This window comes from Citrus sinensis, chromosome 3 (genome assembly GCF_022201045.2).
Source record: "Citrus sinensis cultivar Valencia sweet orange chromosome 3, DVS_A1.0, whole genome shotgun sequence".
Classification (NCBI taxonomy): domain Eukaryota; kingdom Viridiplantae; phylum Streptophyta; class Magnoliopsida; order Sapindales; family Rutaceae; genus Citrus; species Citrus sinensis.
Window position 1 is genome coordinate 12,003,068 of NC_068558.1, and position 21,058 is coordinate 12,024,125.

General features: G+C 33.7%; 1 protein-coding gene and 1 pseudogene across 1 annotated transcript; both read right to left on the reverse strand.

Annotated features, from left to right (window-relative positions):
• Positions 1-519: 519 nt before the first annotated feature.
• LOC102622544 (anaphase-promoting complex subunit 6-like) lies at positions 520-11,788 on the reverse strand (annotated as a pseudogene).
• A 7,981-nt stretch (positions 11,789-19,769) lies between these two features.
• On the reverse strand, positions 19,770-20,817 carry LOC112498371 (probable disease resistance protein At5g66910). The gene is made up of 2 exons (XM_052438534.1): positions 20,626-20,817; positions 19,770-20,298 (listed from the first exon to the last, which is right to left on the reverse strand). The coding sequence occupies exons 1-2, from the start codon at positions 20,733-20,735 to the stop codon at positions 19,875-19,877; spliced, it is 534 nt and encodes a 177-aa protein (XP_052294494.1). The 5' UTR covers positions 20,736-20,817; the 3' UTR covers positions 19,770-19,874.
• Between the last annotated feature and the right edge of the window lie 241 nt (positions 20,818-21,058).

Sequence of the window (21,058 nt, forward strand, 5' to 3'; positions counted from 1 at the left end):
ATACTCAATAAAAGATATTTAACTATGCTGCTTAACAAAAGACTACAAGGTTGTAAACCAATATAATTAATTCCTAAGAGGGATATTATCTCTTTATCACCTAACTTCTTCTAATATATCACTTTATTAGTAAATTTTTTTAATAATTACATTTTTGCAGTTTAATATTCTAACTTTTATCATTTTACTTGCTAAAAATAACTAAATTTTTCGTAAAATTTATACTAAAAGTCTATTTTACCCCTAAATTGTGAAAATAAGTTCAATCTTCTAAATCAATAAAAAATAAAGTTACTTACACACAAAGTGATAATACTTTTATCAATTGATAAAATTGTAAATATTATAATACTTCTAGCTTAATAAACTAAAATTCTTGAAATATCCATGGGACATCATTAATTTCTTAATGGACTTAACTTTGATGATAAAGTGATCATCAAATGATTATATCCCTTCTTAAAATAAAATGGTTCCATGAAAGAAAGCAATTTAAATAACTTCTAAGCTAAGTAGATCTCAGCAAATGAGGAAATAAATTAATAATGTAAAAGTTAGAATATAGATGAAGATGACACCCCTGCGCTTATACAATAAAAGCCCTTCGCCAATACTTCGGATGAATCAGAAACCAAAATAATTAAACTGTTATAGGCATGAATAACAAATTACATATACATTACAACCCCCGCGCGGCGGGGGGAGAATATTATCACTGAAATTCGATTTTGGGGTCAATGCCATGGCGACCTTCATCAACAAGAGCCAAACTTAACATTTCGGTACAAAACTGATCATCTGGCTTCAGCCACAGTGCCTGATTTGCAGATTAGAATGAAAAAGCAAATCAATGACCCATAAAATGCAGAGAGATTAGAGTTGTCCTTTCAACAGTGGATGACTACGATAGACAGTAAGCTTATTCCACATGAAGGAAACAGCAAGAGTACTTTTTAGTTTACCTTGTGATAATATGTAATGGCAGCAGAAAAGTTATCCTGCACAAGAGAGCCAGAAGAAACGAATTCATTATCATAGACTCTAGCAGTTTTCTGAATGCAAGGGAAACGAATTCATTATCATAGACTCTAGCAGTTTTCTGAATGCAAGGGTGAAGATCTGACAATAGTTTTTTAAACTCTAAACAGTAGACACTAGATGCATCCAATAAACTAGTATTTGGTAACAAATACCACTTGATTAATTGGCTAACTACTCCTCACAACAGCAGAATATTCATAGGTACACAAGTTTTCATTGAAAAATGAATTAATAACAAATTCACCATACCTGCAAATGGTAAGTGTAAGCAAGACCTGCATAGGTGCTCAAGCTTCTATTCGACAACGTCAGCGCTCGCTCATAACAGGATATTGCCTCGTGATACATCCTGAAACATGATAGATTCTAAAATCAGGTTCAATAAATAGTAAGTCAAATGTATGTTTATAGATTAGTAATACCAGAAGTGAACATAAATCCACCACCTACTAAGACGGAAAAAAGCACAAACATTAAAAAAATTACTATTCCATCAAGAGATAATATATAAACTAATAGCATATGAACTACCCCGTAGAGAGTAGACCAATCCATAATCTGGCATATCCTTATTTAACTATTTGCATCAAGTCCTTTTCGGAAGTGCTATAGATACAACTACTAGGGCTCCTAGTAGTCTCTCGAGCTTATTGGGCAAAGCTGATCATAAGCAGCCATGTTATAAGGAACATTATACTTCTGTCTTATATCTTCATGCTGCTCATGATCTCATATGATGCAAACTGAAAAATCTTACATTATTATACTATACTCGAATCCCTAAAATAAAATGCATTTATCAAGATAAAGGTGATCTTCCATTTGAAAATTTAGCCAAAAAAAAAAAAATCTAGATAGCTGAATGATATTTCATGTACAATTCAACAAAAACACAATAAAATAAAGGAAAAATATCTTGAATAGGCAATAGAGCAAGAAGACACAAGAGAGACAGCCTATTCCACAAAAATTAAACTTACTTTAATTTCCTGTAAGCATGTGCAAGATTCACCACAGTTGGTTCCCACATTTCACTTCAAGAGGAAGGAATGTGTGCCAAGGTCTTCTCAAACCACCACACAGCTTTGTTATACCTACAAGTGCTTCAATTACTTGCTGGTCAAACCAGTGATTGGAAACTCATACAAAAGCCATAACATATAACAATAAAAAGAGCACAATTCCTGTAAGGCATGGTTTGGGATTGAGTTGGACAACTGTATCTTAAAAGTTAAAGCACTAAAGTGTTTGATAAACACTAGTTGAAGTAGCTTGGAAGTTAAGTTGATTTGATTTTCCACTTGTATGATGAAAAATCTATTATATCATTACTAATTTTGTCAAAATTATTATTTAAAAATTATTTTACTACATACTACTAACTTCTATTTAATATTATTAACTTTTATTCAAAAGTTACAGCTTTTTTCCTACAGCAGCTGTAGCCTAAAAGCTACATCATCTCAATACCAAACAACGCCTAAGTTTAACTCGGCTAGAATTTCATATACCCAAGTAATAATCTTATTAAAAAAGAAACACTAATAAGGTAAACAGATCATCGGAAAAAAGTAACTCAAGTGAACCAAACATCCTTACTCCTTCATGTGGTAAGCAACAACCCTGAGTTCATTGTACACAAGCGGATCTGATGGGCATATGGTCTTTGCCTGCATGAAACACTGGAGAAAGGACAGCTATTCAGAATTTCAACAAGATATTCAAAGAATTATCACTAAGAGATTCAGATGAAGGAGACCCTGTTTTAACAACAAAGGAAAATGGACGATATGACCAAAATTATAATTACACAGGTCTCAGAATCATGAATAAATATTGTGATTAGCATCAGTTAAAAGTTGTCACAATTAAACAAAGAGGAAAGAAGTTGTATTCACATTAAATCCAAAGATCCAGAGAGAAAAAAGAAACCGGCGAGATAACATCAACTAGCAAATCACATAGACCAACATCTGAATATCCAACAATCAGACTCCATATTGCAAAACAAACAACCTCTTAAGAGTTCTCACTGAAATCTAAAGAAAAAAAATGAAAAGCAGCCTATATTTAGGAGAAGGCAATACACCTGTTCGGCAAGCTTAAAGCTGTGAGTTCGCATGTACTCCATTCCAATGTACAATGTTGGTAAATGGCACCTGGAATAAGAGAACGTCAAGATTCAACCTGTAAAAAGACGGTTCATAGTGATAAGAGTACTCCCACAACACAATGCATACCATCACTAAACAATAAACAATGAAATTCGTTGATCTTTACGACCATATAACTACTCATGACAGTGTGGTTTATCACCAAAATAGAAAGACATTACATTTAAGACTAATTTTAGTCAACTTACAACGTTTCTCAGGAAGAAATATGGAATTCAAATGTGAATCATTCATAAAAAGTTCATATTGGTAAAACAGTTTATTAAACATGTAGGGCATAATCTGAGTAAAAAACTTTTACTAAATCAAAAGGGAAAAAAAAAATATCTTGGTTGACGACCCATGAAACCCAATTTTTTTAGCGGCAGTGCTCTTGAAACATATTAAGCTGAAGCAATTGAAATTTCAAGGATTACATGAAACCTAATAGAAATGTGGGGGACCAAAAAAATATTTTATCCACACGATTATACACCCAAAGCACACTGTTCTTCAATTGAACGAGAATTGAGTGATATCAAGATAAGCACAATTAACCAAACCCAACCCTTAGGATATCTTTCAGAGACCAAAAAAGGAAAAAGAAAGGCAAAAATTAAATTCCAAAAGTGTTCTGGAACTTGCTCAAAAGCAAGTTAGTGGCTTTGTCCTTGTCCTCATTGCATGAATATGCTGATCCAAGGAAAGAAGAATCAGAAAGGTACAGAAATGAATATATAATGCTTAAAATTACCCTGGAAACAAACGAGCAGCTGTGCGATAACCCAACATTGCTTGATCACCCTCTTCTTGAGCAGCAAAAGCATTTCCATAACCTATCCAAGCAGGGGCGAATGTCCCATCAAGATTTGTAGCCTTGCTGTAGTGAATGGAGCCAACAAGCAATTAGATATCTCTAGATAACATTTCAAACCTTGTATCAAAGCCATAAATGATATATTTAATAAGAGCAACAGACAAATGATGCATTTACTTTCCATGAATTAAAATGGACAGAAATCGAAATAGGCTGGAATGTGGAATCTGAATAGGGAATGGGAATTAGAATACATTGTTTACTTGAGCTATATGAATTGAAATTGGAATCGGAATCGGAATGAGCTGCATTCCCATTTACTATTTACTTTACCTTGTAATCAGAATGCATTATTGCAAGTTACCATAATGCCCTTAGTTAAAATTGTATATTTTTCACTAATAAAACAAATAAATAAACATTTCTAAGAAAAATATATACATGTTTATTACAATAGAGCATAATACTATAAATTTTAGAATAAATTAGTTGTTGTTGTTATTATTATTACTACTACTACTGTTATTATTACATTCATTATTATTATTAATTATTATTAATATTACTACTATTATTAATATTATTTATTGGTAAAAAAGGAATATTTAATTTCTTTAAGGATAAAAGTGTCAATTCATTTCCCATTCTGTTAGACCCATGAAAATTTATGTTAGGCGCAAATATAAAGGGGCAGGGGCTGTTTAGCAATTTTAGGGGCAGGGGCAATTTAGTAACTTTATTATTAATTAGGGTTTAGCTATAAATAAGAGATTATGGAGTCATTTAGGGTTTATGTTGAGTTTTGTCTGGTATTAGGAACTATTAGGAGCTTTGGGAGAGATTGACCTACCTCTCGAATTGTAGGTCAGGATTGATTGTTTGTTTTCTTTTGATTTAATCAATAAAAGTCAGCCCTAATTTAGCCCTAAGTCCTATCAAAGTGGTATCAGAGCAAGAATCCTGAGACAATGGCAGCAAAGAAAGTGGACGTGCTTGAAGAAAAATTAGAAGCGGAGATTGGATTGCTCAAGGCCACCATTGACGAGCGATTTAATAGCGTTCAACAAAAATTTTCATCCCTTGAAGCCATGTTGCTGAAATTAATAGAACTCCACCTCAACCCACCACTGGCAATATCAACAGGCCAAGGCAGTGTGGCGGGAGAAGGATCTGGCGACACGAAACCCGTGCTCTGTGACGGCACAAAGGGTGGAGGGCCGAAAACCACCAGTCTTACTCAGCTAAGGGCAAGAGTTCACGGCGAATTTGGTGGCAAGGAGGTCAGCCTAGGGGACTTACGGCCTAGGGGAGCCTTTCCTGACGTTGGGTGTGGCGAAGAAGGCTGGGTTGCGGCTGGGGGCGGTGGATCTGAGGGTTACGCAGTTGGAGGAGGCAGTTTAGGGTTGGGAATCGGTGTTTCAACATCGGAATGGGGCGCGCGGGAGTCGGAGGTGGCCGGGGTTGGCGACTCGGCGGCGTTTGGGGGTGACTCAGGGCCTGGGCAGGCCAAATTTTGGGCTGGGCAGGGCCGTTTTGGGCCAAGGCAGGCCGGGCAGGGCTGTTGTGGACCGGGGCAGGCTGGATTTAGGCCTGTGCAAGGCGGTTTTGGGTCTGGACAGGTCGGATTTAGGGGCGGATGGCTAGGAGGAGGGGTTACCGGTGAGAAAGAGAGCGGTTATGACTAGAATGCAGTTGGGCGAGGGATTTCAGCCCAATATGGGGCTGGGCAAGGACCGAGGAGAATTTTGGGCTGGGTCTTCGGGATTTGCGGAAAATAGAGTAGACTCAAGAGGTTGGAGACCTTCAATGGCGCGAAATTGGGCGGGGCTGACTCAATTTGGAGCCGATTTTGGGGTAAGGAAACTAAAAATGCTCATTTTTGAAGGTGAGGATGCCTATGGATGGGTGTATAGGGAAGAGCGCTATTTCGCCATCAATGGACTCTCAGAAGGGGAAAAACTGATGGCGGCTGCATTATGTCTGGAGGGAAAGACCCTTATGTGGTTTCAGTGGCGGGAACAACAACCATTGAGGCCGTGGGGTGAATTTAAGGACCGGCTGTTGGAGAGGTTTCGGGCCACTCAAGAGGGAGATTTGCACGAACAATTTTTTGTCTTGATCCAAGAGAAAACAGTCATGGAGTATAGAAAAAAGTTTGAGCTGCTGTCGGGACGTCTAGGGGACATCTCAGAGGCAGTGTTGGAAGGGAATTTTATGAAGGGACCAAAGCCAGAAATCCGAGCTGTGCTACGCTTGCTAAGGCCAAGAGGGTTAGGGGACTCAATGGAGTTGGCACAAAGAATTGCGGATAAGAACACAGCAACAGTTTCTTGGATTCCACCTTGAGGACAAGGTGTCTTTTTGGGAGGGAGTAATGTTAGACCCATGAAAATTTATGTTAGGCGCAAATATAAAGGGGCAGGGGCTGTTTAGTAATTTTAGGGGCAGGGGCAATTTAGTAACCTTATTATTAATTAGGGTTTAGCTATAAATAAGAGATTATGGAGTCATTTAGGGTTTATGTTGAGTTTTGTCTGATATTAGGAACTATTAGGAGCTTTGGGAGAGATTGACCTACCTCTCGAATTGTAGGTCAGGATTGATTGTTTGTTTTCTTTTGATTTAATCAATAAAAGTCAGCCCTAATTTAGCCCTAAGTCCTATCACATTCCTACCTCTCCCATGGCAATGGGATTCCAATACTACGGTCCCAAATTTGTAGGCCCCACCCAAAATCAATTCTAATTCCTTCATGTTTGTAGCAAGTAAATACAATCAATCATCCCCATTCCCCATTCCGATTCCCCAATTCAAGAATGAAATGCACCCTAAAACTTTTGCAGGGTGGAGCAAGCTCAATTTTTTTTTTTTTTTGGTTAATTGGAAACGGTAACAACAATAATAATAATAATGAAGACGAATCAAACCCAAAAAGAAAAAGACAAAAATCTTCCCTACCAAGAAGAAACCCAAAAACTATACAATTGAAAATATTATAATAAAGGTAATCAATATTACTGAACTCCACAAATATTAAACTGCATATATAATGCATCACACAAAAGAGGCTTTTCAACATTTTGACAATTAAAGAGCCAAGAACACTGTGTGAAGAGAAGATTTCCGAAATCTAGCATCACAGGTTGACAGAATAACAAGGCCCCTAAAATGCAAAGAAAACAGACATAATAGAATCTCATAATATAAGGATCTCTCGGGATATAATATAAAAGCTTTCCCTCTTTCATAATATCACATATGAAAAAAACCAATACCTACAAGCTTCAATATTGAAATCAGCAGAGGCAATAAAAGATGGATAGATTAATTATAGGGCCTCAGTTTACCCAATAATGCATAATCCTTACCTGAAATAACGTCGTGATTGATCATATTTCTTTATACAATAGTAGTAGCAACCAACTGCAAACCATGACAAAGCCCTAAAAAATGAAAAGTCTTCATAAGCTAACAATATAATACTCAAAGAGTACTTTAAATTAGAAGTTCATATTAATATAAAAAACAGTCAATCTAATAGCAAAAATGCTTTCATTATTTGACACTTCCAAAGTTTTCTAGAAAGAGAAGAAGAAAAAAGAGGAAATGCTTACTTTTGAGGATAATCCTTCACTAAATTGCATGCCATCAGATATAGTTCATTTGAATGTCCAAGTTCCATAGCAGCAGCTAAGTGCACGAAGGTACATTTCAGATGGAAAGGGTCTTTCTCAAGTAATCTGGAGAAACAAAAACAAAAGGAAAGAAAAAGGTCATACAGCATCTCAAGAACAATGCAGCCATATTTTCTTCATTTCTTCACCAACTTACACAGAAGTTAGTTCAAAGCATTTTTGGTATTCTCCACACTGATGATAGTACTCAGCTTTGCAGGCTAAAAGATCAGTATTGTTTTTTAGACTGTGTGAGAAGGACGAGCTCGAATGGACACTATCGCATTTTTCTTTCTCAATCTCTCTAAATTTGGCTTCTATAAATTCTCCTTGTCATACTGATAAAACAAAGGGAGACAGGAAAGAAGAAAGAAAGAAATTGTTCAGTGCACTCAAACACAGCAAAAAGAATCAATATCAGAAAACAGAAGGGACGTTTACATTTGGAAGAGCATATAATGAGCTTGCATACAGTTCACCTTTTTTATCAAGCATGAGTAAAATGAAGAAAGCCATCCATCTTCAGAGCCAAATTCCAATGATGAAAGTAAACTTGTTTCTGAAATTCAACAGTAAATCCAATAATTTAAAGCATTAGCCTGTCGTAACATGTTCCATGAAAAATCAAATGCTAGTAGAACACAGCCAAAGAAAGTTTTACCAAATTAAATTTCTATCAACATGTTCGTGTGTGATTATAATTTTCTTTATGTGTGTGCGCATGCGCACGTGGCCGTGTAAGAACTAGAATTCAAACTGTAAACATTGTCATAATCCACTTCTCAGATGAAATAAACAGATGACTAGGAGAAAACTAAATCATTACCTAGCTCGCATGTTAGCATGTGATTTTCAATAAGGCATTCCAAAGCCTGCAAAAGAAATCAAGGTACAGCCATAAAGAAAAAAATCATAAAGAATGACAAAACAGCGTATCTTATACAGAACATCCAAATGAGACATCTATGTGATCAGCAGAGGTCAAATTAAAGAAAAGATTAACATTTTAATAAGAAACGGATTAAAATTTTATTAAGAAAAGGATTAAAATTTTATTAAAAAAAGAAAAAAGACAAGCCTAGCTCAAAAAATCTAGGCCCTCTTTTGAGTAATTTTCTAATCCTTGAGAAGGCAAAATAGTTTCAAGAGGTTGTAATATTTTGCTTAGAACGTCATTTCTGAGCTTTATGCAGCCACAAAATTCAAGGGAAGGAGTTTCAAGAAGAGGACGCTTCCCCCAACAGCTTATCCCCAAGGAGGGCAAAAAAAAAACAATAACATTGATAACATGTCATGCATACCTCATAACACAAAGGATCAGCTTTGATTGCTGCTTTATACCTTAAATCATTATGTAAAAATATAGTAAGCCTTTGTATGAACCATAGTGTTTTAATTCAACAAAACTGAGAGAATAGAGCAAAATGAATTGAACAGAATAGAGCAGATATACTGACAAACGAAACACCAAAGAAAAGCTAATTAAGGCTATAAAACGATACCATAATAGTTACTAAAGAAAAAGAGTTGAGGAAAGCACCCAACTTACTGAAATACATGCAAGCTTTCAATCAGATAATAAAATGAGGCCACTAATTCAGACAGCATAAAACTCTAAAACAAACATCCAGGTGTAGGTAACCACATGGAGTGAAGCATAGCTGATCTGCCAATTGAATCTTGTTACATTTGATTTAAAACCACCTTTCTATACTATTACTCCTTAATGTTCTAAAAATGCTGCATATGAAAGTTGGTAATGAAACAAGATGAAAGAGGAAGCAAATAAGTTCCTCTGTCATTAGAGCTGAATTTAGTAATGAGGTATTGCAGCCAAAAGTTCATCTGAGTTCAGGAGTAGGAAAGAGTGAACCAATGGAAGACCAGAATTGTGGTTGGAAACAAAAACCATTCAGGATACCAAAAAAAAAAAAATGTAGAAAATCTCATTCATGTGGCAGTTAATTTGGCAATCAACCTCTTTGAAAAAGCAAATTCGGCAATCAACCTCTTTGAGAAAGCAGAACAGAACCAATAGCCTTATTGAACTAAATCATCCCAGCATATACTACTATTCGTCTGTCACCAAAGCAACTCCAGAAGACATGGGATGTTAACATTTTAAACTGTCTTATCAAACTTTTGCATTGATTTATATCAAGGAAAGTTGTCTAGACTAACCAATCTATATATAGATATTTCTTCAAGTAGTATCTAAACAAACTCCTTGGTTATTAACCACATATATCAAACATTCATGCATTCAGAAAAAATCTGCTCAGTAATGAAATCAAAGATAAATTTACTTATGCCCAACTTACACAAGTTTATAACAATGTTCAATTTTTTTCATTAAATCAATGAAGTCATTTCCTTTCTTTAACAGTACGTTAAATTACTGCACCTAATTTACTATAACATAAGACAGTTAGACAGTATAAGCTAGTATCATTTTGACTGAAAAACTAAGGGAAAATAACATAAAGCACTATACAATTAAGCAGAACGATTTTCAGTAAATTGATCGCAAAAAACTAACAACAGCCGAGCTTGGGCACGATTTTCCAAGGCTTCATATGCTTTGCCTCTCAAAAAGCATATAGCTGAAGAGATCTGTAATAGAAAAAAGAAATGTTGGGCAAAGAATACAACAAATGTGCAACAAATTAAAAAATAAAAGGCCAAATAAAATGAGATTGCAAAGAAAAACTTACATTGATTTCTCTGTCTTCCCCATCTTTATCTAAGTACATGACATTGCTATCCTTTGTGTCATAAACATTCCCATCTTCATCAGCCTTAGCATCACCGAGCATCGACAAACACTGTTCCCACTCCTTCAGTTCCTCCTAATTATACAAAGGACAGACCAGAAATAAATAAGAAAAAGAAAAACTACCCAGCTGTATAAACAAATAGACATTCAAGAAAAAATTGATCAAACTTATTCAGCTCAAAGTGGATAATTTCGTCTTAATTGCTTAAAATCTAGTTTTCATTTTCTTAAAACACTCACGACACGCAAATTTGCTAGAGCAATTCAATTTCCACATATTTCTCATTGAAATTCTTTTGTCATGTAATATAAAGAACACAAATTTCAAGCTGAAATTTTCAAAATTTCCCTTTTTCATAACACAATAAAACCCAGAAACGCAAAAAGCATGAACCCCAAATCCGAAATTCAAATTTTCTAATGCAATCAAAAAAACAGAATTTTACCAGACACTTAGCAGCCAAGTAACGAAAGCGGAGGTCACGGAGCACAATTTTCGAGGCGTTAAGGAGGTGAAATGCACGGCGGTAGTGGCGACCAAGGAACAGAGCCTGAGCCTGCATGTACACGTCAGCAGGGTCATTGGTTAAAGCGGCGACTTTATCGGCGAAAAATATGGCCGACGAGTACAAATGCTTGCTCACACAGTCGCGAACCACTCCTCGAAGCTTCTCTATTTCTTCTTCTCTCATTATGAAATTGGAGATCTAAGGGTATGTTTGGTTCTCGGGAAAGTGGCTTTTAGTCTTGTTTCTTTGTTAAGAGGGAAAAATGAGGGTTTTGTTTGAGATGGGGGGTTTTGCACAGTGAAGGAAACGACTACGACTACTTACAACTACTGTTTCCAGGTTGCATCAAACCACTAAAAAATCATCTGACGTTCACTGGAAAGCTAACCCCCCAAAAATAATCATCCCATCCTAAAACAAGAACAAAAGTTTAATAATGAATACATCACTGTTTCACAAGCTTGCAAAAATAATTTTTATGTGTAGAAGACATCACCGTTTCCCAAGCTTGCAAAAATAATGTTTACGTTTCCCAAGCTTGCAACCGGGCAAAGCTGCGTGCCAAGGCTAGCGACTCAGCAACCGAGAACAAATCGCCACCACCCACCGTCGGCAACTCGTCATCATCTCTTCTCGGTGATTTCAATTTGGGTATTTGGGCAACTCGGCAATTTCGATTGGGATTTGGCGATTTCGATTTGGGTATTTGGGTTTTGAAAATGGCATTTATATATATTTATTTTTAATTTATTAAGAAACCGGGTCCGGGTTCCGGTTATTTGGTGCTACGCCCGGACCTGCCGGCGTCCTGTCCGGGCGGGTTCTTTTGACACCCCGAAGATAGGATTTTTGTTTTGGTGGCTAATGAAGAAACTATATACCTGAGTAGGCTATACTATAAAATCACTAAAATTGAGAGGGCCAACACAATAACCATAAAAAAGAAATCATAAATTTGAGTACGAGGTAACATAAAATTATAGGGGTCAAAATATAAAGAGTAATGATATAATAACAAATTTTTATATAAATTTATTTTGTATAACTGATGTGACGTTAATTCATTGGTTGAATTAAATATCTCTTGACCCATATAATTTATTTTTATTATTTTATATTTCCATTCAACCAATGAATTAATACCACATCAATTTGTATAAGAATTTGTGAATATATCATTACTTAAATATAAAATACGCATAACATTACTAATGTTACTATTATGTCTCTTTTTCTTGGTTTCTTTCTTTATTATTGTTTTTTTTATTGCTATGTTTCCTCAAGGTTAGTGATGGCGATGGGACAGGTTGAGGGTGGAATTATGATCCTTGAATCCGAACTTGATTTAGAAGCAATCCTCGAACCCACCCTATATCCAAAAAAAAAAAAAATTAATTGGGGATAGTTTGGGTATGTCCCAAAAATCTCCAAATTGAGTGGGGATTAAAATAGGGACTTGATCCCCATTTAATTTTTATTTTAAAAAATGACTACTTTTTAAAGAAAAAATGAATAAGATTATTCATAAACCTATGACAAGATAAACAAAGAAAATAAAAAAAATATTTTAACAATTTTAACTAAATGCATAAAAATTTATCTTGTCAACCATGGACATAACCCACAAACTCTTTTAAAACAAGGACTTTTTAATATTATTCCGATGAATATAACCAGCCATCTAATTGTATTCATTAGTTTATTTGTTGGTAACATTGGCAATGATTTTATCAACTACCACAACTAAATTAGAAAGGATATTTTTAGCTATCATATGGGAAATCAATTGTTGAACGATAGACTTATTGTATACACAAAATATATTTACAGCCATGATAATGAGGTCATTCTTAAATGTCTTCATCATATGAAAATACTTGAGAATAATTATACTGTATTAAATTAAAGGTCTGTTTGGGATTGCTTTTGAAAAACTCAAAAGTGACTAAAATTTAATTTTACTATTTGGTATTTTTTTAAAATCACTTTTGGCAAAATCAACACAGCTTATAGCAGATTTTGAAAAGAAAAAAAGAAGTAAGCTTTCAAAAATCTAATTTTTAGGATAAGTTTCTACATAATACAATTCCATATATATCCTTACATATATTATAAAAATTTAAAATTATATTTATTCAATTAGGAAATAAAATTACTAAATTTAGAGAGATGATTATTAGTAATTATATTGAGATAACAAAATAAATTAATAAAAATAATTATTTTAGTTATTAAATACTAATATACACAATAAAAAATATTTATATAATATATTTTATTTAATATTATGTCCATGTTAATCATTTTAATTCTTATAATAGTTCAACAATGAGATTTACAAAAGCACTTTTAAGAAGAAATTTTGTCAAATGTTTAATTAATTCTATTCACAACTGATTATTTTTACAGCGCAAGTAACAATAATTATTTTAAAAGTTATACAATTATCAAACTAGCCCTAAATATTGTAATAAATTTTTATTTTAATATTTATTATTTGCTGACCATGTTTTTAAATTATGTTACTGTTTGAACTTAGGCGTCCCTGGTAAATTCCTGACACCTCGGCCGCCAAGCATATACATAGTTCGCTACTGAGTATGGTCAAGTAATTATAATCAAGGGTACTATTACAGTTTTTCGATATGTGTTGCAATTGTCAACCTATTGGGACACAAATATTTGCTTCAAGTTTATGTAAATTCATGGTAATTATTACATTTGTAAAGTTATATTATTGTATGAAATTAGCTTTCCTACAATCATGACCGTTGTGACACAAGACTATAGATCAAAAGCTTACTGCACATTTTCCAGATAAGCTTATAATCATAATGCCTGCTGGTACCACTTTTTGAACATGGTGCTTTTCAATATTAGACAGCAGTTTCAATTATAGTGTCTATGAGCTACTTAATAGAATCTATGCTTGTGTTTGCGAGTGATTCCTGGGAAATTTTTGTGTTCTCTCTAGTGCTTTTTTTGGCATAGAATATCGTGTACCGCTTTTGGAAGAAGAGTGTATTAATTAGCAAATTAAAAAGCACTTCACATTCTTTTATTTTTAGTTGAAATAATTTAAATATGTATTTTTTCTGAAAGTACACATAATCTTACATAAAGCAAAAAAGAAACTATTGGAGCGTGAATGTGTGATTTACAAATTGAAATCTTCTCACAAGTAGGGTTTATAATTAATTAAATAAAATGTATAGACTCACGATTATGAGCTATCAAGAATTAAGGCTTGAGCTTACACTAGGATTCATTTTTATGTTCGTAAAAATATTTTTTTTAAGGATTAAAATTTAAAAGTACCCCTATAACCTAGCACATTCTAACACATGACTCCAATATGTCTCTTTTATGAGTCTTCCTATTAGTTGCTTAAATGCTTAGCATGGCTGCATGGGCAAATATTTATTCAAAAATGAAAATTATACATCACATTTATTTTAAAATTAATGTTCGATATTCTAGATTCAAATTAAGCTCTTAGAACTTCCAAATTTGATACTAATTTCGAAGTCCTCGCCTCTTTCGTTCATTTTGAATCGTATATAATCACAAAAACATTTTGCCCCATCAGCACCATGCACCTGAGCTCTACCAGATAACCCTCTGGCCAATTCAAAATTTAAAAAACACAGCTTGTTCTAAAAGGACTTCGAACTCGCTAGCTATCTCAATCTCATATCTACCTCCATATATATTAAGCACAGCACTTGTGCTGCAAGCCTGCCACTTTCCACCTGCATGCATATACATAATACAGACACTCATCATCAAAGCATGGATTGCAAAAGAATTTATCATTGCTATTCATAAAAACTTATATACTATATATATACATATCGGTTACCAAGGTCCCATAGGAGATGATTTGTCTCAAATTTCAGCGGCCAAATCTTTATGCCTTTTCTTTTCCCTTGTTAAAAAATAAATTAAACTTCCCCAAATAAAGTAACTAAATTAACCTAATCGTAGAACCCACCACCATGATTTAGATCATTCCATTTTTCGTGTTTTCCTTTATCTTCTTCTGAGCTTTTATCTATTTTCTCTGAATACATATATTTACACATACATATATTTTTCTTTCCCTCAAAATCTAAATGGCCCTTAATGAAGCCTCGCTAGAAAAAATTAACAGCTGCTGCAGCTGTGAGAGTACTTCTTCATTGCCAACATTCAGTACTACCGGCAGTAGTACTACTGTTCAAATGGTTTCGAAATCGGTATCGGATCGGCTTCTGGGGAAATTCTTTGATGCATTGCAGTATGATTTTGATTATGAGCAGAGCGGCTTGTGGTCTCCTCCGGTTCCTAGAAAGGTTTATTTGAACTCGCCGGGTAAAATGTGCTCAGATGATGAGATGTTCTCCAAGCTTAAGAGAGCAAAGAAGGCTTGTAGATGTCGATTCTTCTGCTTTAATATTGTAATTAAGCATTAATTCTAGTTACCAATTCACAATCAAATTCATTCTTAAATTTACTTTTGTTTTGTGAGAGCGATATATTATTACTATCCAGATGGGCATGTTTTAAAACTTGTTTATTTTTATGGTTTTAGCTAAATTTGCACAATTTTGTAATTTTTCATTGCTTATAAATTATTAAGTTTCTTTGGCAATTATATAAGATGAAATTACGTTAGAATGTTTGTTATACAAAAGAAGAAGGGAAAATTACTTTTTCAAAATATTCATTTAATTTCAAAACTCTTTGTTGTTCTAAAATGACAGAATCTCTCTCTTTTCTTTTGGAATTAAATAACATCCGTAATGAGAATTTTTTCTTTCCTTGTTTAATAAAAATATATTTTTTTCAAAAAAATACTTTTTTTCCTAAGCTTAATAGTGATATTTTCATTTTTTTTTCCTTTTAAAGATGATATTTGCAGTTTTCTCATCTAGTGTGAGCTATTTGCTTTTGCTTCTTTTTGCAGGGCTTTTGATGCTTCTGAAGCTTAAAGCTTTTCTTGCTGGTCTGGTGATTAATTGGCTCATCAACTTCATCCCCATGGTCCATCAGAAAGCTTGATGATTACAACAATCTTAGCACTTGGGTCAAAAGTTTCGGGTCAAAAAAGAAACTCTCAAGTTCAAGTATGCATGTTCTTGTACGTACAACCATATATATAATTTAATAGTTTCATCTACTGCTACACTGATTTTTTCTTCGTTTATGTATATTTTAATTTTATCACATTAAATTCTTCTTTAGTCATTAGTGTTTGGGATAATTATTCAGTTATTAAAGTACTCTTCTTTATACATTTGTATTTTCAAATGGATAAATTTAAATTTTCGCCTTCATAAATCGATATATGTACTTTAATTTACCTTCAATCTACTGAAAATATTATAGATCAGTCCGTCCCTATTTAATTAGCTGCAAGAAAACAAAAAAGTTTGATCAAAATTAAAGTTTTATCGATGCAACCTCCATTTTCCATAATTTGTTGAACGGCAGATTAGAGTAAATTGAATTATGTCAATTTTATTTAGAGTAAAACATAATAAAATAATTTATTTATTTATTTATTTTCATAAAAACAGGTGTAACAACAGAGATTTTAAGTAATTTTTTAAATATGAAGACCAACCGAGCATTTTATCCAAGCCCTGGACCTCAAGAGGCATTTATCCAATTATCCCACATGTACTTACATTATGGAAAATTAATTAAGTACTATATTTTTTGATATTATTTGATCTAAGATCCTAAATTTTATTACGGCCTGGAAAAATTATTAAGTCGCTATTATACTATCAAACTATATAAGTTAATAATTTATCTGATCATTACAATATTAAATCATATGTCTTAATATTTTTTCAGAATTAATAAATTCGGAATCTTAGATTGGATCATTTTTAAAAGTACTTAAATACCGTAAGTTCTTTTCTGGGTATTCACAAATATATTCTCCAAGATTCTGAACAAAGTAATGCCGCAGTTCAGATTTTGAATGATAATAAAAATGACCCATCAGCAGACATAATCTGCAATCTGCATGTGAGCAAAAGGGAATTTCAGACTGAGGTTTTACTGCTAAAGCCTGAGATCTTAAATTACTGATTTTTAAATGTAATTACACTCTCTAACGGTTCGTCCGAGATCCAAAGGAGATGCCAACTTTATATATGATTATATGTACATCATCTTTGTCTTTAATGACTTGAATTTGATTCCTTTCCCTTACTTTTACCTAAATCGAAGCTGAGGCTTCAATTTGAGATAGATATATTTTTAGTTTTAATTTTAGTTATTAATTAATTGTACTCTACATGAGCATGATCACTACTTGCTTGACGCTTTGCCACCAAAAATGAATGCACGTAAACTGGTTTTTTTGTAATTTTGTGCCTTTGAAAATAATAATAATACTGTTTCAGTAATCTCAATCACCTCAGCATATTGTGATCCGCACAAGCAATTTTTTGAAGATCATTTCAGTGTGCGCGCGCAAATAAAATTTAATTTCAGTGTATTCTTTGATTCATTGTAAATTCTCTCTTTCTATTATCATTAACATAATAATTAATAGAAATAAAATATTAAAATCTATTTAATAATGAATTTCAAGTAATATACAAAATTCAATTAATGAACCAAAAGGAACGCAGATAATTTTTTTTATACAACAATTGCATGGCCAACAGAGTAACATTTCAAGTATATGGTTTACCAAAATTTTTAAAACCGAGTATTTTTAATTATTTAGAATCAAATTAAAACTCCCTCAAAGTTTTTTTTTTAGTTTTTTATTTCTTAAAAATAAATGAAAAAACTACTCAATTTTACCCAACGGTCATAAATTTAATTGTTTTCTTTAAAAAAAAATTACGATGAGAAGAAATATAACAGAGCTATATCTGGATAATCAAAATCTAAACTGCAGAGAAACCGAGATCTATCAAAGGCATCAATGGTGGTTAGAGAGGAGGAAATGGTGATTCAAGCTGAAGACTATATATGGGAAATTGTATAGAGTGATTTGGGATTGGGATGAATTTTATTCACATATAATTAGTTTCTTGGAAGGAAAGCAACTAAAAGACAGACAGGATAGGGCTGAAAAAGAAAAAAAAAACCTTATTAATCAGGAAAGCAAATTTTGTTAAGAGTCTGCAGATTATATTCTCAAAGATATAGCAAGAAATTTGCTTTTATTATTATTAACAGTTATAATGGGAAGGTGTTTAATGCATTTGCCGGAGTGTTCGACGAAATGCCTCAGTGAGGCGTTCTTTTGGAAATGGTTACGGAGATCCCTTGATGTTAAAAATGATCAATTTTGGACAATTATGCTCTTCAACTATAGTGACCCAACTGCATTTGCTATAAAAAGGGATTTGTAATCATTTCTAAAAATACATAAAAGTGTCTCTATGAACTTTATTTCATCAAATAATTAGATTGTTGTTGTCCTTTTCCTTTTAAAACATAATTTGAGTTTTAAAAGATGTTTAAAGAACTGAGTGCACTGTCTCAACATAAGATGTATATTGTATAGCTAGAGTCTGTTAAGAATAGCTTGGAAATCGACACCAACTAAAGGTGATATCTCTACGGCTCTATCCTCACACTCAATGAGATATATCTATCCTTCTACTAATTTTTGAGGAGATATATCCATCTCACCCATATTAAATATGAGATTAAAATTCAATCAATGAAGAATTGAATGGGTGTTCTCAAAAATATTGCTGAAAGCACCTCCCCAAAGTCTCTCATTATTGGACTAAAAACCCTGGTACCCTTAACTATATTATCTGATGTTCAATACTAATTGGTCAGGCACACATAAATGGGATGAAACGGAGTTATAAGGAGAGAATTGAGTTAAATATTTCGAATCTTCTTGTCAAACAAGTTAAAGAACAAGAAGAGGTTTGAAAAGAAGCCAAAACAATTATGTGCCTGGTGAACACATAAGAACTGATCTTCACCTTTTATTTTTCAATATTAAAGATTAGTGCTACGTGTACGCGACGTAGATAGATTATAAAATTTAACGTTACTTTCAAGGTTTCCACCCCTTCGTTTGCTATGTAACTAGTCATGATTCAATTGGCCGGCAAGGTTAACTTAATTTCCAAGATTATGCAATGATCAAATCACTAAACCTAGCTCTTCACTACCTGTATCATTGCCAATTTAAAGTTTGAGATGCTTTATTAACTAATAACCGAAAAAAAAAATTCCAGATTTTGGCAAATGCACAAGCTAATAACTGATGTTTGAATAGCCAATGGCAGATATAATTTTTAAAGAATCCTACCAATTAAGCGCATGCATGTGTAAGAATTAATTTAGGTTTTATTTGATATTGATATGATATGGTTTTTAAACTACAACTGTTATGCAATAAAAACTATAGCTGTCAAGGAAAAGTTCATGAGTGTTTAGATGGAAACATAGATGAAATTTTACAAAATAAATTGAAAAACCACCTACTAAAGACTAAAAGCTCATAAAACGATAACAAAATAAGCTATAATACAGTGTGGTATTAGACTGATTATCTTGTCTTTTTCTTCTAACATCGTAAGGTGTTATTATAGTTTCAGTGCTCACACACCCCAATAGCTGGGCTGTGGCGGCAAGCGCATTTGCTCAGCAAAACAAGAACAAATGCGCCCGGCGCTCTCCATTAATTAGCGGTTGCTATATTCGAATTAGTATTAGCTAGCTTTCTTAGATCTACCTTTTGTGTAATTAGGAAAGAAAAGTAGCTAATTAATTTTTTCAAGTTCGTTTGAGGGAGCCTGAACCTCCAAACTACAAGTAGTTCTTTTTTTTTTCCTTTCAAAATCAGAGTTGCCCCTGAAGTATTATTTCATCAACTTAAATAATGGAAAATACAACTGCCTTTCCATAACACGTGCCAACAATTTAGCTACCTATCTTATTCAACAGCTGGCAAAACTTACACATAGCATAACAGAAACAAATAAAATAAACTATCTCTAACAAAGTATCGAACATGCAACGGCGGTACGTATCTTCTGTCACATGTTGATCTTCTGTCACACGTTGAAGTCGCTGGGTCTCAAGCGCTTGTCCGAACTGAAGCACTCCGGAACGCTCACGAAGAGAAGATTCCATATTCCGAAGCCTTTTTTCGTATTTTCTCTTCTTGTACAAGTTCCAGCGACGGATGCTTGAGCACTTTGAAACCAGAGCTTCCCCTTCCTCCAGTTGTTGAAGAAACAAACGAATGATCTCTTGGTTTAACCTATTCATTTCTTTGATGAAAGGACTTAACAAGCTGATGGTGTTTTCAAGGCTATTTAGGGCGTATCTGAAGTTGCTCCACCTTTTTTTTTTGAATATTGTTTATACAGGACTGTAGGTATTACAATTAATATTTATACACAGATTCTACAATTGGGACCTTCATCGTGGCATGTACTCTTCTGAAGCGCTGCCCAAATTCTTCAAACCCTCTCAAATATTCGAGGGCTGTCCACTCTACTCACATTTCGTGAGAAATAGACTGGCTTCACTCAATTATGTGATAATTGAGGAAGGATTGTAAATAAGCCCCATAAATGCTTTTATGGAGGCTCGAACCCTTGCACTCATTATTCTAAGTGCAAGGACTCTCCCACTAGACCAAAGGCCCATTGGTAAGTTGCTCCACCTTGACTTTGATTCTTTAATCGCCACCGTTATCTCTTGAAATACAACACCTAGAAAGGCCCCCGCTACGAGACCCACTGCCGTTGCCGTTATCGTTGCCGGTTCTGGCATTGCCCGCCGTTATCTGCTTCCTAGCTTTGACAAAAATTAATACAAAACAATAATGCAAGAAATCAAGTTGGTCGTGCACAGCTAGAACTACTCTTTTATATAGCAAATTAAGGCTACAAAGACAACAAGTTCACTGAAAAGGACCCAGGACTTTTAATTAGTCCGCATTAATTTATATATTTATTTTAAGTATTTATGTGAGTGCCGGCATATGTAGAGGAGTAAAAAATAAACACATATATCAAGAAACACAGCATTAAAGCTCTTAGCAAAGTATATATGCTTAATAAAATAACAACAACATTAATACAACAATAAGCTTA

Coding starts and splice junctions, on each gene's coding strand:
- LOC112498371 (XM_052438534.1), bottom strand. CDS start 20,735: ATGCCAGAACCGGCAACGATAACGGCAACGGCAGTGGGTCTCGTAGCG. Junction 20,299..20,625: donor ATTAAAGAATCAAAGTCAAG/GTGGAGCAACTT, acceptor CAAAAAAAAAAG/GTGGAGCAACTTCAGATACG.